Source organism: Phacochoerus africanus, chromosome 1 (assembly GCF_016906955.1).
Source record: "Phacochoerus africanus isolate WHEZ1 chromosome 1, ROS_Pafr_v1, whole genome shotgun sequence".
In the NCBI taxonomy this organism is placed as follows: domain Eukaryota; kingdom Metazoa; phylum Chordata; class Mammalia; order Artiodactyla; family Suidae; genus Phacochoerus; species Phacochoerus africanus.
Window position 1 is genome coordinate 163,726,558 of NC_062544.1, and position 17,738 is coordinate 163,744,295.

The following is a 17,738-nucleotide window of genomic DNA, read 5'->3' on the forward strand; positions in this document are numbered from 1 at the left end:
CCTTGAGGATGCAGGTTCCTTCCCTGGCCTTGCTCAGTGGGTTAAGGGTCCAGCATTGCCATGAGCTGTGGTGTAGATAGTAGACATGGCTTGTGATCCCATGTTGCTGTGGCTGTGGTATAGGCCAGCAGCTGCAGCTCTCACTCGACTCTCAGCCTGGGAACTTCCATATGCCTCATATGCCGCCCTAAAAACAAACAATCAAACAAAAAATTCAGTTTACCCAAGTCTGTGTAAGAATTCAAGTTTATATTCCTTAGTGGTGAATAAAAACTCATTGAAGTCAAAGAGTCATACCACTCTTTGGATAGCATAAACATTGCTGGTGTCATTGAATTTCATAACAAATGGTAAAATCATGTTTACTCTTGAGAATCATACAAATAAAATAAAAAATCAGGAGTTCCTATCATTACTCAGTGGTTAATGAACCTGACTAGTATCCATGAGGACACGGGTTCAATCCCTGGCCTCGCTCAGTGGGTTAAGGATCTAGTGTTGCTGTGAGCTGTGGTGTAGGCCAGCAGCTGTAGCTCTGATTCGACCCCTAGCCTGGGAACTTCCATATGCTGTGGGTGCGGCCTTAAAAAGACAAAGGACAAAAATAAAAAAATTAAAAATCAAGAATGACTTAAGTGCTACTAAGTAAAGATCGTGGAGCCAGGAGAGCAACTGTTTTATAAGGACATTTTACCTAGTCAAAAGGTTAGAAAGGCTGTCTTTGTTTTGGCCCCACCTGCAGCATGCAGAAGTTCTGGGGCCAGGGATTGAACCCACGTCACAGCTGCGACCTGAGCCACAGCAGTGACAATGCTCGATCCTTAACCCACTCTGCACCAGGGACTCCTGGAAAGGCTGTCTTCAAGAAGTGATAAATGAGCTAAGATTTAAAGGAAAATAGGAATCAACTTGGAGAATTGGGAGAGAAAAATATACTAGGCTGATATAAAAGTTACATTTAGAGGCCCTGTGGCCAGAGGGAGCGTGGTACAAAGAAGGGACTGAGTAAAGGCTGGAGCAAGGAGAACAGGGGAAGTAGAACTCAAGATGAAGCTATAGAAACAGAGGTTGCCCTAGACCGTGGACAGCCTTGTTGTTGGTCACATTAAGTAATTTTTACTTTTTGCTAAGAACATTGGAAAACCACTGAATTTTTATTATTATTATTGTTTTGTCTTTTAGGGCATATGGAGGTCCCCAGGCTATGGGTTAAATAGGAGCTACAGCAGCCGGCTTACACCACAGCCACAAAAACACCAGATCCGAGCTGCGTCTGCGACCTACACCACAGCTTGTGGCAACGCTGGATCCTTAACCCACTGAGCGAGTCCAGGGATCAAACCCGTACAGTGGGAACTTCACCACTGAAGTTTTTAAATATTTGAGTGACAAGAACAGATTTTCCTTTTGAAAAGATCATTCTGGCTACAGTATTTGGAGTGGGTTGGGAGGAAGTGCTGTGCCAAGAGTAGGTGGAGGCCAAAAAGGAGGCTATTGGAGTAACCTAGATGAAAGCTGATGGTGCCCTGGACCTAGGATGGTTGTGATAGAAAGAGAAAGAAGGAAACAGATTTGAAAGATATTTACAAAGTAAAGCTAATAGGACAAGGAAATACATATATAGGAGGTGAAGGAGATTACTAAGCAACTTCAGTATTTTAGAAGAGTACTAAGTTTGGAGATTTGTGAAAGGGTAGGTTCTGAGTGTGGTTTTTGATTTGTTGAAATTGAAAAGCCTTCAAGATATTCAAAAGAGATATCAGTCAGACAATTGGATAGCATAGTCTAGAACTCAAGTGGAAGTTTAAATTTGAGTTAGTAATATGTCAGTAATCTATATATAGTTTGTATATGAAACTGTGGTCATGGATGAGACACTTGAAAAAGTATAAAGTAAGAGAGAACCTAGGAGCAAGCCTTGAGGAATCCACCAACACTTTGGCTAATGTTACTACTTCTAGAAACAGCAACAAAAAGGACCCTAAAATAGAGTCCACTGATTGTGTAGTGATTGCCTTGCTTGTATTAGTTTAAAATTATTGTATCTTCCAATCACATTCACAAATATAAAATACATCAAGTGTATTAGCTTCGTTTTCATTGTGGGGTGTTGCACAGGAGATGGAAAACTACATGACAGTGGTACTTAGTATTCTTTCATATGTCTGCCATTCTTGATCAAAAATCTCTCCAATTCATGTTGTAATTTTTGTCAAGAGTTCACTTTAGGTATAATATTGCATTTTATAGAAATAAAACACTTATTTCTATAAGCATCTTTCCTGGTTTAGTGTTTTAGTGTTACATTGTTTGGGTTAAAAAAATTTAAACTATTTGCTTAACATTTTTGGATGGTTCTTGTCTATTTGTTTTAAATAGAAGCTCATCCAAGTAGAATTTTTTGCTTTTTAGGGCCTCACCTGCAGCATATGAAAGTTTCCAGCCTGGAGGTCGAATCTGAGCTACAGCTGCCAGCCTATGCCACACCCACAACATCCTGGGATCTGAGCCACATCTTCGACCTACACCACAGCTCACAGCCACGCCAGATCCTTAACCCACTGAGCAAGGCCAGGGATTGAATGCTGAATCCAACTCATGGATACTAGTCGGATTTGTTTCTGCTGTGCCACATTGGGAACTCCCCAAGTGAAATTTTTAAAAAGCTTTTCCCCTGTTAGATCGGCAAATATTTTAAAATGCTTTTCTACATAAAATACGAGTGCTATATAATTAAGATGTTATGAACAGAGTCCTTCAAGAATACTTCATTTATTTCCCAGACGACTTACTCTGCCAGCTGGTGAGCCAGAGGATGATTCTGTTTGGGTTAACTTGTTCTTCACCCATGTTACATTGTAGCACTCTTCTCTTTTGTCACTTTACATTCTCTTTTAAAATACCTTCATGGAGGAAAATATCATAAAGCTATCCTGGATCATAATGCTATTCTCTGGTCCTCCTAGGAATATGTAACTATGAAGGAACTTCTGGCCAAAGAACAGGAAGAGAGTTTTTTGTGTGTTTGGTTGGTTTTGTGTATATTGAGCAATTTTTTGAGCACCTACTATGTGTCAGGCATTATTTAGGACATTGCTTGATAAAACAAAGATTCTTACCCTTGAAGAGTTTACCCAGAGGGAGGAAGATAGTTAATAACAGACATCCTAAATAAACTATATCCATTGTTTAAAAGTGTTAAGTACTAAGGGAGAAGAAAGATAGAAGGAGGCTTGAGGGATTGGGAGGCAGGGGCATGGGATTTGTAGTTTTAAATAGGATGATCAGAGTAGGTGGAGAGTAAAGATGCAGAGTAAGGAAGTTAGCCTAATGGGTATCTGAATGAGGAGCTTCCAGCCTGAGAGAAGAGCTGATGTAAAGGCTCTAAGACAGGATCTTATGTGTTCAGAGAACAGCAAGGAAGAAAGGAAGCCAGTGTGACTAAAGTAGTGGAAGGAAAGATTGATAGGAGAGGTCAGAGAGGTAACGTAGGGCCTCATAGGCTATTGTAAAGGAATTTGGTTTTGACTCAGAATAAAATGAGATGTAGGGGAAGGTGCAGTGCCTGCTCTGCAGTCAGCAGTGGTGGTCTTAGGTTCACATTAACATTTGCACTCACAGGACACAATAGACAGAACCTGCTACAGCTTTACTTAGCTTTGTAGAAGGAAATAAGACAGGAAATAGAGAATGTCAGTATGATAGCTTCAAATATGTCTTTACTGGCAGTTGTTACAAAAGACTGGGGCACACTCACTTTTGTGTGATGAGGCCACAATTATGGGTGTGGGTAACCCCAGTCAGAGGAGCCTCAAATCTAGCAGGATTTCTTATAAAACTGGTAGGATATCTTACAAAGCTTGCAAGGGGACCTCCCACCATAAGCACACTCTTAAGTTAAGAGAGGCATCGCTCAGAGAAGCTGAGGCTTGTATTTCTCAACATATTTTTATATTGTCTTGGTTGTGTATACTCTCAAGGTCTGTGAGTCCACTCATAGTCCTCCCAGTTCAGATGCAGTTTCCCAGTGAGTGGTTGTTTTTATAACAATGTTGACCTTCCATGTTTTTCTTAACATGGTATATTTCCAAGGAAACTACTTTAATAGACGATAACATTAGGTTATGTTCCTATGGGGAAAGCATTCTGTCCTGCAATTAATCCTTTCTTCTCTGGGAGTTACTACAGAGCTTTTGTGAGATATGTAACTCTTGCATTTTGAAAGGGTTACTCTGATTGTTTTGTTGAGGATAAATTTTAGGAAGATCAGCATAGAAGTAGGGGATCAGGGAGGCTGTTTCAGTGATTCAAGCCTGAGAAGATAGTGGCTAGAAGTTAAAGTAGTGGTGAGAAAGTTAAGATTTTCTAACTTTATTTTGAAAGTAGAGCCAACGGGATTTACTACTGCATTGAGTATGTGGTTTAAAGGAATATCATTCAAGGATTATTCAACGACATTTAGAGTGAGCATAGGGGGGAGTTGTCATCAACTGAAATGGGAAAGTCTTAAGTGCAGCTAATTTGGGGGCAGAGATTAGGGGTGCAGTTTGGACCTGTTAGGACATCCAATTAGAGATGTAGAGTAGCCAAGTACCTATACAAATTAAGTTTAGGAGAGAGGTTTAGAGATATTAATTATGATATAAATACAGATTGAGTTTAGGTGAAGAAAATTTGAAATTCTATCATGTAGATGATATTTAATGCCATTAGACTAAACCAGACGAGGTCACTATAAGAGCGAGTATAGATAAAGAATCAAAAACTGAACCTTTGAGGGGGATGTGATTTTAACATCAATTTATTTGTTTTCTCATGCTTGTTTCACATCAAATATTAAATCCCTCTCTGGAAAAGATATCGTCATATGAAACAAGGTTATTAGAGTGTTTTACTGAAAAGTTATTTTTTCTTCCGAGTGAGATTACAGCCGATGCGTATTATTTATTTAATACTTTGACTCAGAGTCTTTTTTAGTTTATTGTTGAATTAAGAGAGCATTATCTGATTTTTTTTTCTTCCTTTTTTTTTTTTTTTTTTTTTTTAGGAATGATTTGGTCAGACATTAAAAGACTCTGGTATGAAGGGTTGGAAGACTTTTTAGAAGAATCACGTAATCAACTCAGTTTTGTCATGAATTCACTTTATTTGGCAACCTTTGCCCTCAAAGTGGTTGCTCACAACAAGGTGACTATTAACTATGTCAATTGGAGGCACAAGTGAAATTTATTTAGGAAAAAACCAAGATATTTAGCTATGTGCTTTGGCCCAAATTTGTGTCTGATGTGTTTTCATTTTAAACATACCCTGTGCAAGGAATAGTGCACATTGTTTCCTTCCTATCTAATAGATTAAAGGATGTTAATTACCTTTAAATGTTGGTTACCTATTATATGCCAGGCAACATGGTTGATACTTGCTATACTTTATCTCATTTTATTCTCACAGGGATTCTATGAGACAGATGTCCTTATCCCCATTTTGCAAATAAGGAAAAGGAAGCTCAGAGATAATAAGTAACTTGTCCAAGACCACAGAGTAAGAAACCAAAACTGGATTTAAATCCAGGTCTGTCTAGGCATTTTCTTTCTACCAAATGCCAATTCCTTACATCTGAGCTAGGTTCATTTACCTCATTAACCTATATATACTTAAAATGAGAACACAAAGTTACTTAAATTAATTAGTGTTACATATCTTTATATATGCCAGGAAAAAGTTTATCTGAATGGAATTCATTGTATAGTGTTTCATACATTCCAAATCATGACTCTTATCTTCTACAACTTAAAAACCGATGTAAATTTAATTATTTCTGGTGCTTATAGTTTTAGATTTAAAATGTGACAAAAATCTAACCTTATAGACATAATTTTACTTTTTTTTTTAGAACTGCACCTGTAGCATATGGAAGTTCCCAGGCTAGGAATTGAATTGGAGCTGCAGCTACTGGCCTACACCACAGCCACAGCAATGCAGGATCCAAGCTGTGTCTGTGACCTACACTGCAGTTCATGGCAATGCCAGATCCTCACCCAACTGAGCGAGGCCAGGGATCGAACATGCATCCTCATGGATACTAGTCGGGTTCTTAACCTGCTGAGCCACAGCAGAAACTCCTTATAGTTTTAATTTTATAAAGATTTCTAAAAGCTCAGAAAAGGTAATGGAGTTTGACTATCTTTGTCTAAATCTGAGTTTAGAATTCTGAAGTGTCACATTCATGAACTATTTATTTTATAATATTTTTTGTTTTTTCTTTCTTCCTTCCTTTCTTCCCTCCTCTTCCTTCCTTCCTTCCTTCCTTCCTTCCTTCCTTCCTTTTCTTTTTCTTCTCTTCTTTCTTTCTTTTCTTTCTTCTTTCTTTCTTTCTTTCTTTCTTTCTTTCTTTCTTTCTTTCTTTCTCTCTCTCTCTCTCTCTCTCTCTCTCTCTCTCTCTCTCTCTCTCTTTCTTTCTTTGCTTTTTAGGGCCACACTTGGGGCATATGGAGATTCCCAGGCTAGGGGTGGAATCAGACCTACAGCAGCTGGTCTACACCACAGCTATAGGAACTCGGGATCCAACCTGCTGTCTGCAACCTACACCACAGCTCATGGCAATGCCAGATCCTTAACTCACTGAGTGAGGCCAGGGATTGAACCCACATCATGGTCACTAGTTGGATTAGTTTCTACTGCGCCACAATGGGAACTCCAATATTTTTTTGGTTTTTGACTAACTTATAGAGGAGACAACAAACTGGTTATCTTATATCATTTTACTTTATTAAAAACCTCTGTTTCTGGGCGGTAGTAGAGAACATGTTTATTAATAGGTATGCTCAGTAACCAGAGTTGTGAAATTAAAAAAAAAAATAAAAATTGATCATATATAGATAAATGTTTCAATAAAGAGATTAAAGGTCATTGGTTTTTTTAGAGTGGTCCTTTTAGTTCTAGAAGTAGGGTGCCCATATAATTTCCTATCCAAACCAGGACACCTAGAGAATAAGGGGGGGCACTATTAGTAATTATGCCAGGAAAACTGGTATGTAATCTGGAACTGTCTCAGGCAGTTGGAACATGTGGCCACTCTATGTCTAGGTATAATAATGCAATTTTTTTTCTTAATATTTAGAAGGGAGAAGAGTTTCCATAGTGTATTCTAGACCCCTGAGACACAGGACTAGGTTAATTTGGTATGATAGCTAATTAATTGATAGCACACATTCTTAAAGTTTGTGTTGTGGAATTTAAGAAAAACTACCAAGTATTCATAAAAAATTTAATGGAAAGTTTAATAAAATTATTTCTAAGAAAACCTCTTTATATAGAGCAAGTGATATTGCTCTACATACTTAGAAATCTTTTATTTAAAACAATGTTATTTCTGTTAAAGAAGAAAACTTTATGAAACATAAATGGTGTTCCCACAAGGAGACATAAGATAGTTTTCTTTCTTTCTTTCTTTCTTTTTTTTTTTTTTTGAGAGAGCTATTTACCTTTGGCTTTTTCTTCTTAACCATAGTTTCACGATTTTGCTGATCGGAAGGACTGGGATGCATTTCATCCTACACTGGTGGCAGAAGGGCTTTTTGCATTTGCAAATGTTCTGAGTTATCTTCGTCTCTTTTTTATGTATACAACAAGCTCTATCTTGGGTCCATTACAGGTAAGTAATTAAAATTTCTTAAAGAGTATTTGTTAGAACTGCTATGCCTTTCATTTGTCCACCAGAACATTGTTCTTTCATGATGTTAGAGTTAACTTTGTTGGAGTTCCCGTCATGGCTCAGTGGAAACGAATTTGACTAGTATCCATGAGGATGCAGGTTCAATCCTTGGCCTCGCTCAGTGCCGTGAGCTGTGGTGTAGGTCACAGACACTGCTCTGATCCTGTGTTGCTATGGCTGTGGCGTAGGCTGGCAGCTATAGCTCTGACTCGCGACCCCTAGCCTGGGAACCTCCATATGTGTAAACTTCCAGAAGTTTCCTGTGCATGTTAAACCTTTTATGTATGAATATATGATCTAACCTTTAAAAAAATAGCTATTATAATATTGTTTTATATATATATGTGTGTGTGTATGTTATAGTACTGTTTTATTTATACATATAATATATATAATAGTATATATAATAATATTATAATGTGTATAATATAAAGTAATACAATATAATAACATATAATATATATACATATAATACTGTTTTATTTATATATATACACACACACACTGCTTTTTTTACTTAATATTTTGTGGACACCTTTCTATGCCAGCACATGTAGGTGGACTTCATTATTTTTAAATATTTCGGATGTTCTAAATTCTTGTATATATACATGCATCTTTGTGTGCTTCCTATTGGCTACATTCATAGGGATAGAATTTCTGGATGAAAAGGGTAATGGTAAATTATTCTTCAAATTTGTATGCCAATTTAAACACCAAGAATTTATGAAAAGTACCTATTCCCAAAGTTTTCAAAGATTGTTGAAGGGGAATAAAGCTCCCAGATGCACAGCATATGTCTAAATTACAGAGGATACCCATATAAATAATAGACCCTCTCATTTGACTTGTACACATAATTTTTTCTTATAATAGAAAGAAAATTGATCACTGTGGCAAAAGAGATTAGGACAGTGCTAGAGGAGGAAATGCCATGCTTTAGTGATTGGTTTAGAAAAGTCAGTTGAAATACTTTATATCATAATGGTTTTATATTTGTAAACTTTAAGAAGCTCTAAATATATGCATTTATTTCCCTTTAGGTTTTAGCAAGAAATTTTCCTTTTGTCCCTTGCAAATGAAGCCTTTTCTTAAATCTCCATCTCTCTGCCTTTACTTTCATAGCAACAGTGTCCTCTGTAAACCTGTCCAGATTCAAGGAATGTACCATCCAACACTCACAGTGTTGGCATGATCAGAATGGCTTTTTGTTAGACAACTAGATTGTAAATGTTTTAAAAGTGCTGAAATATGTAAAACACTTAGATAAAAGGCATAACCTGTGAATTGTATGGTTTCTTCCTTTTATTGCCTGGGCATTTAGTATTTCCTAACTTGTTTTCCTGATAATTTTAATGAATAGCTATGTAATACATTCCACAGATTTCAATGGGACAGATGTTACAAGATTTTGGAAAATTTCTTGGAATGTTTCTTCTTGTTTTGTTTTCTTTCACAATTGGACTGACACAACTATATGATAAAGGCTATACTCCAAAAGAACAGAAGGACTGTGTAGGCATCTTCTGTGAACAGCAAAGCAATGATACCTTCCATTCGTGAGTATCTTTTAAATTTTTAGTAAATATACTTCTGTCTTTCTGTCTTGTTATGTTTGAATTCGTACCTATAGAAATAGAACTTCAAACTTTCTTTAAGGTATTTCTTTTTACCCATATGTACCTCCATATGGGTACAGCCCTAAAAAGACTAAAAAATAAAAAATAATAAAAAATAAATACTTTTTAAATTTTTTATTTTATTCTTTTATGTATTTATTTATTTATTTTGTCTTTTTGCCTCTTCTAGGGCTGCTTCCCGTGGCACATGGAGGTTCCCGGGCCGGGGGTCTAATCGGAGCTGTAGCCACCGGCCTACGCCAGAGCCACAGCAACATGGGATCCGAGCCATGTCTGTGACCTACACCACAGCTCACGGGAACACTGGATCCTTAACCCACTGAGCAAGGCCAGGGATCGAACCCGCAACCTCATGGTTCCTAGTCTGATTCATTAACCACTGAGCCACGATGGGAACTCCGTAAATACTTATTTTTTATGAATCATTTGGTAGTCATCTTTGCATATCGTATCTTAATTAGTAGGTCTGAGTTATTACGTTGTCTCCTCAACTATGGTTATGTTACAGAGGAACTCTTGCATTTTGTGCACTGTTAGCATTTTGGACAAGACACTTCTTTGTGGGTTTTATATGTGTATTGCAAGATGTTCAGCATTTCTGCCCCTCAAGTAACTCTCATTAGCAATTGTCATTGTTATAACCAAAACATTCTCAGAGGTCATTAGGATTGAGATTTTAAAGCTTCATGAACAGTTTTTTCCTCTAATTTATTGTATCATAAGGAATTGAACAACCAGTTATGAGGCAGACAAAATACCTCCCCTTATTCCTAACTAAAATAATGGAGAAGGGGTATGGAATTATGCGTCTGTTGTGTTTCTTTTATGTACCAACTATTCTTTAATTTACTTAAGGTATAAGATTGAATGAGTAGTAAATATTCATCTAACACCTTAAACATACCAGACACTGTTTTAAGTGTAAGTAAATGAAGTATCAGTGAATAAAACTACCATCATGAGGTTTATTTTCTAGGGAGATTATATAGGCAATAAAAATATAATTAAAATATATAGTATATTAGACAGTGATGAGAGACTATAGCTCAAATAAAGCTTGGGCCAGGGAGGATTTTATGTGAGAGGGTGAAGCTTTAGATAGGAAGCTAGGGAAAGCTCAAAAAGTGATGATATTCAGGTAAAGATACAAATCTGGTGAAGGATCAAGCCGTGAAGACGGTGTCTAGAGGAAGAGCATTGGCAGGTAGAGGGAATGGCAAAGGCAAATGCACTGAGATGGGAGTGTGGTTGGTATGTTCAAGGAAATACTAGGAGGCCAATGTAGAAGATCTCTAGTGAGTCAGAGGGAAACTTGTGGTAGATGAGGTCAGGAAGGTAATGGGGAATAAAGTGGATCAAAAGGGAGAGTAAGAGGAATTGGAACTCACCAACCCCCACAAACACATCAAAAATGTATGTGTGGAACAGTTCTCACTGGAAGCTAACTAAAAATTGGCAGAAGGACTCATATACAAAAAGATACACTTAATAGATATCTACAGAACATTCCATCCCAGAACAGCAGAATGCACATTTTTTTCCAAATGTATGTGGAATGCTCTCCAGGATAGATCACATACTAGGCCACAAAATAAGCATCAATGAATTTAAGAGGACAGAAATTATATCAAACATTTTTTCTGACTACAGTGGTGTGAAACTAGAAATCAACTGCAGAAAGAAAAATGGGAAAACAAAAAACACATGGAGACTAATTAACATGCTACTAAAAAACCAGTGGGTCAATGATGAAGTCAAAGAGGAAATCAGGGGTGTTCCCTTATGGTGTAGTGGTTTAAGGATCCAGTGTTGTCACTGCAGCTGCTCAGGTCACTGTGGTGTGGCTTCACTCCCTGGCTTGGGAACTTCTACATGTTGCAGGCACAGCCAAGAAAAAAAGATGGATGTGTTAAGTAACGTGTTAACTAATAAGTCAATAAAATGTTTATATAACAGTTTTAAGAAAGAGGAAATCAGAAAATGGTTTGAGACAAATGAAAACGGGAAAATAACTTTCAAAAATTTATGGGATGCAGCAAAAGCAGTTCTAAGAGGCAAGTTTATAGCAATACAGATCCTCAAAAAACAAGAAAAATCTCAAACAACCTAATCTAGGAGGAGTTCCTATCATGGCACAGCGGAAATAAATCTGACTAGGAACCGTAAGGTTGCAGGTTTGATCCCTGGCCTTGCTCAGTGAGTTAAGGATTCTGCGTTGCTGTGAGCTGTGGTGTAGGTTGCAGATGTGGCTCAGATCTGGCATGGCTGTGGCATAGACTGGCAGCTGTAGCTCTGATTAGACCCCTAGCCTAGGAACCTCCATATGCCATGGGTGTGGCCCTAAAAAGCAACAACAACAACAACAACAAAACCTAATCTACCACCTATAAGTATTAAAGAAAAAAGAGCAAATAAAACCCCAAATAATGTGCTTGGGTTGTGGGATGGAAATCCTGTGAAATTGGATTGTGATGATCATTATACAACTACAGATGTGGAAAAACAAAAACAAACAGAAAAACCCAAATAAGTTTCAGAGTGGAAATAAATGGAGTAGAGATTTAAAAAAATAGAAAAGATTGATGGAAACAAGAGCTGGTTTTTTGAAAAGATAAACATAATCGATTTGAGAGCAGACTCAAATAAACAAAATAAGGAATGAAAGAGTAATAGTAACAACCAATACCACAGAGATACAAAAAAAGAAATCAGGGAATACTAGGAATGGTTTTATGCCAACAAATTGAACAACCTAAAAGAAATGGACAAATTTCTAGAAACATACAGTCTGCCAAGACTGAATCAAGAAGAAACAGACAATTTGAACAGACTAATCACTAGAAGTCAAACTGCATTTGTAATTTAAAAAAAATGAAAAACTCCTAGGAAGCAAAAGTCCAGGATGGGATGGCTTCACAGGGGAATTCTGCTAAACATACAAAGAAGAACTAATACCTTTCCTTCTTATACTATTCCAAAAAACTGAAGAGGAGAAAGTACTCCCAAATCCATTCTACAAGGACACCATTACCCTGATACCAAAACCAGAAAAAGACACTACAAAAAAAGGAAAATTACCAGCCAATATTTTCGATAAATATAGTTGCAAAAGTCCTCCTTAAAATATTTGGCAAACTAAATCTAAAAATATATAAAAAGGATCATACACCATGATCAAGTTGGATTTATTATAAGGTTACAAGAATGGTTCAACATACGCAAATCAATCAATGTGATAAACCACATTAACGAAGGATAAAAATCACATGGTCATATCCATAGATGCAGAAAAAGTATTTGACAAAATCCAACATCCAATCATGATAAAAAGTCATCAAAGTGGGAATAGAGGGAACATGTCTCAACATAGTAAATTCCATTTGCAACAAACCCATTACCAGGATCAGTCAGTGATGAAAAGCTGAAAGTCTTCCTAATTTCAGGAACAAGACAAGGATGGCCACCCTTGCCACTTCTACCTAACAAAGTATTGGAAGTCCTACCCACTGGAATCAGACAAGAAAAATAAATAAAAGATATCCAGATTGGAAGAACAATGATAAAACTCAACTATTTGCAGATGACATGATACTGTTAGAACTAGTAAATAAATTCATTAAGGTTTCAGTATACAAGATTAACATACAGAAATCTGTTGTGTTTCTGTGCATTAATAATGAAATATCAGAAAGACAAAGTAAAAAAAAAAATCAGGAGTTCCTCTGTGGCTTAGTGGTAAAGAACCCAACTACTATCCATGACGATGTGGGTTCCATCCCTGGCCCTGCTCAGTGGGTTAAGGATCTGGTGTTGCTGTGGGCTGTGATGTAGATTGCAGATGAAGCTTAGATCTGGTGTGGCTGTGGCTGTGGCATAGGGTGGCACCTGTAGCTCGGATTCGACCCCTAGCCTGGGAACTTCCATGTCCCATAGATGCCACCCTAAAAAAAAAAAGAAAAAAGAAATCAATCCCATTCAGAATAATACCTAGGCATAAACTTAACAAGAAGGTAAAAGACATATACTCTGAAAACTATGAAACTTTGATGTAAGAATTTGAAGATAATACAAAGAAATGGAAAAATATCCCATGTTCTTGGATGGGAAGAATTAACATTGTTAAAATGGCCAAGCTAAAGCAGTCTACAGACTTAATGCAGTCCCCATCAAAGTACTCATGACATTTTTCACAGAAATAGAACAGATAATCCTAATATACATATGCAACCACAAAAGACTGTAAATTGCCAAAGCAATCTTGAGAAAAAAGAACAAAGCCAGAGGTATAAGCTTCCCACCCAGACTTCAGACTATTCTACAAAGCTACAGTAATCAAAACAGCACAAAAAATAGACACATAGATTAATGGAATAGAATAGAGAGTCTAGAAATAAACTCACACACCTTTGGTAAATTAATGTATGACAAAGGGGACAAGAATATACAATGGAGAAAAGACAGTCTTCAACAAGTGGTGCTAGGAAGACTGGACAGCAATATGTAAAACAATGAGATTAGAACATTCCCTCACACTATATAGGAAAATAAATTCAAAATGGTTTAAAGACCTAAGTGTAAGACCTGAAACCATAAAACTCCTAGAAGAAAACAGGCAGAACACTCTTTGACATACATTATAGCAGTATTTGGGGGAGGGAATCAATCTCCTAAGGCAAAAGAAATAAAAGCAAAAATAAGCAATTGCGACCTAATTAAACCTAAAAGCTTTTGCATAGCAAAGGAGACCACTGACAAAATAAAAAGACAATCTACAAAATGGGAGAAAATATTTGCTAATGGTATAATGAACAAGGGGTTAATATCCAAAATATGTAAACATCTGATACAACTCAATATTTAAAAAAACACACACAAAAAAAATGAGACAACCCAATCAGAAAATAGGTTGAAGACCTAAATAGACATAGTTCCAAAAACACATACAGATGGCTAACAGGCACATGAAAATGTGCTTAACATCACTAATTATTAGACAAATGCAAGTCAAAACAATGAGTTTGCTTACACCTGTTAGAATGGCTATCATTAAAAAGTCTACAAATTACAAATGATGGAGAGGATGTGGTGAAAAAAGAAAATTAATATACTGTTGGTGGGAATATAAATTGGTGCATCCACTATGGGAACAGTTTGGAGGTTCCTCAGAAAACTAAAAATAGAACTACCATATGATCCAGCAGTTCCACTCCTTGGTATATATCTGGAAAAAATGAAAACACTAATTTGAAAAGATACATGCACTCCACTGTTCATAGCAGCACTATTTACAATAGCCAAGACATGGAAGCAGCCAAAGGGCCCATTAACAGATAAATGGATTAAGAAGATGGGGAATTCCCTGGTGGTTCAGTGGATTAAGGATTGGGCATTGTTACTGCAGTGGCTCTGGGTACTGCTATGGTGTGGGTTTGATCCCTGGCCTGAGAACTTCCACATGCCACAAGCAAAGCCAAAAAAAGAAAAAAGAAGATGGAATTATTATTCAACCATAAGAAAGAATGAAATTCTGCCATTTGCACTAGTGTGCATGGACCTTGATGATATTATACTTAGTGAAATAATTCAGAGAAGACAAATACTATATGTTACTTATATGTGGAATCTAAAAAATAATACAAGTGAATGTATATGCAGAACAGAAACAGACTCACAGATATAGAAAAACTTGTAAAACAAAAACTATTACATTTAGAATGGGTAAACAATGAGATATAGCACAGGAAACCATATCCAATCTCCTGGTATAGAACATGATGAGAAAAAGACTATATATGTAGGTATGACTGGGTCACTTTGCTGTATGGCGGAAATTGGCACAGCATTGTAAATCAACTATACTTTGTGGGTTTTTTTTGTTGTTGTTTTTGTTTTTTAAGAAGGAAAACAAACATGGTTACCAAAGGGGAGAGAGAAACAGAGATTCTGGGTGTGGGATTAACAGATACAAACTACTATGTGTAAAATAGATCAGCAATAAGGGTATAGTGTATAACACAGGAAATTATAGTCATTGTTCTGCAGTAATTTATAATGCAGTATCATCAGCAAAAATACTGAATCACTGTGCTGTGCACCTGAAACTAACAATGTTGTAAATCAACTATACTTCAATTAAAACAGAGAGAGAGACAGAGATGGAGGGAGGGAGAGAAGGAAGGGAGAAAGAAAGGAAGAGAGGGAGGAAGGTAATGGGAGCATGTAGGACCTTGACCCTTGGGCTTTGGGCTGTTGAGCTTGAAAGCCATTTGAAGTTTTTGAGCGAAGAAATGGCAAAATCTAATTAATAGGATCTTAGTCTGCTGTGTTGAGAAAAAAACAGAATAGCAGTAAGAGTTTAAACAGGAATAATGTATCTTCCTTTTGAATTTTTTTTTTAATTTTTAAATTTTTTTCTTATTTTTATTACTTAATGAATTTTATTACATTTATAGGTGTACAACAATCATCACAACCAAATTTTACAGTACTTCCATCCCAAACCCTCAGTGTATCCCCCCACCCCCCAACCTGTCTCCTTTGGAAACCATAAGTTTTTCAACAGCTGTGAGTCACTATCTGTTCTGCAAAGAAGTTCACTGTGTCCATTTTTTAGATTCCAGATGTAAGTGACAGCATTTGATGTTGGTGTCTCATTGTCTGACTGACTTCACTTAGCATGATAATTTCTAGGTCCATCCATGTTGCTGCAAATGCCGTTATTTCTTTCCTTTTAATGGCTGAGTAATATTCCATTGTGTTTATGTACCACATCTTCTGGATCCTCCTAAATGTCGTTGGACATTTAGGTTGTTTCCATGTCTTGGCTATTGTATAGAGTGCTGCAATGAACATTGGAGTACATGTATCTTTTCAAGTCATGGTTTTCTTCGGGTAGGTGCCCAGGAGTGAGATTGCTGGATTAAATGGTAATTCTATTTTTAGTTTTCTGAGGAGTCTCCATACTGTTTTCCACAATGGTTGCATCAGTTTACAATCCCACCAACAGTGTAATAGGGTTCCTTTTTCTCCACACCCTCTCCAGCACTTACTATTTGTAGACTTTTTGATAATGGCCATTGTGGCCAGTGTAAGGTGGTACCTCATAGTGGTTTTGATTTTCATTTCTCTAATTATGAGTGATGTTGAATATCTTTTCATGTGTTTTTTTGGCCATCTGTATGTCTTCTTTGGATAATTGTCTGTTTAGATCTTCTGCCCATTTTTTGATAGGGTTTTTTTTGGTATGGAGCTGTAGAAGGTATTTATAAATTTTGGAGATTAATCCCTTGTCAGTTGATTCATTTGCAAAGATTTTCTCCCATTCTGTGGGGTGTCTTTTCATTTTGTTTAGGGTTTCCTTTGCTGTGCAGAAACTTTTAAGTTTAATTAAGTCCTATTTGTTTATTTTTGTTTTTATTGTCATTACTCTAAGAGGTGGGATCTGAGAAGAGGTTGCTGTCATTTATGTCAGAGAGTGTTTGGCCTATGTTTTCCTCTAAGAGTTTTATAGTGTCTGGTCTTATATCTAGGTCTTTAATCCATTTGGAGTTTCTTTTTGTGTATGGTGTTAGGGAGTGTTCTAATTTCATTCTTTTCCATGTGGCCGTGCAGTTTTCCCAGCACCACTTATTGAACAAGTGTCTTTTCTTGGCTCCTTTGTCATAGATGAGTTGGCTGTAGGTGTGTGGGTTTAATTCTGGGCTTTCTATTCCTGTTGCACTGATCTATATTTCTGTTTTTGTGCCAGTACCATATGGTTTTGATGATTGTTGCTTTGTAGTATAGTCTGAAGTCCAGGAGCCCGATTCCTCCAGCACCGTTTTTCTTTCTCAGGATGTCTTTGGCTATTCTGGGTCTTTTGCCAGCATATTCATTTTAGAAAATGTTACTCCTGGGTTACAAATGTATTCTTTATGTAATGATAGAAATGAATTCTTTATTTTTGCTAATTTATTTAAGTTCCTTTTAAACAGAAATGTAATTGTCGTTACAGGTTCATTGGCACTTGCTTTGCTTTGTTTTGGTATATTTTCTCCCTAGCACATGTGGCAATCTTTGTCACAAGATTTAGCTATGGAGAAGAATTACAGTCCTTTGTTGGAGCCGTTATTGTTGGGACATACAATGTCGTGGTTGTGATTGTACTTACCAAGCTGCTGGTGGCAATGCTTCATAAGAGTTTTCAGTTGATAGCAGTAAGTATTCCTTCTTTTAAAAACTTTATATTCTCTTTAGATCATACCAAATGTATGTAGTAGATAAGGAAACCAAAGATTTAAAAGAATTAAGAATTAGTATCATTTAAAAATTAAATGTAGATTTTTTTTTAATGTAAGTAATATATATCAACTGCAAGTCTTGAACCAAATTTTTACCTACAAGGCATG

At 36.6% G+C, this 17,738-nt stretch overlaps 1 protein-coding gene across 2 annotated transcripts in view; it reads left to right on the forward strand.

Moving 5' to 3' along the window:
* TRPC1 (transient receptor potential cation channel subfamily C member 1) overlaps nucleotides 1-17,738 on the forward strand; it is a 61,965-nt gene that overhangs the window by 40,515 nt on the left and 3,712 nt on the right. For both annotated transcript variants that reach the window (XM_047783962.1, XM_047783971.1), the window contains 4 exons: nucleotides 5,048-5,187; nucleotides 7,508-7,651; nucleotides 9,095-9,270; nucleotides 17,345-17,546. In XM_047783962.1, the coding sequence (XP_047639918.1) occupies nucleotides 5,048-5,187; nucleotides 7,508-7,651; nucleotides 9,095-9,270; nucleotides 17,345-17,546 (662 nt within the window). The remainder of the gene's footprint in view (nucleotides 1-5,047; nucleotides 5,188-7,507; nucleotides 7,652-9,094; nucleotides 9,271-17,344; nucleotides 17,547-17,738) is intronic.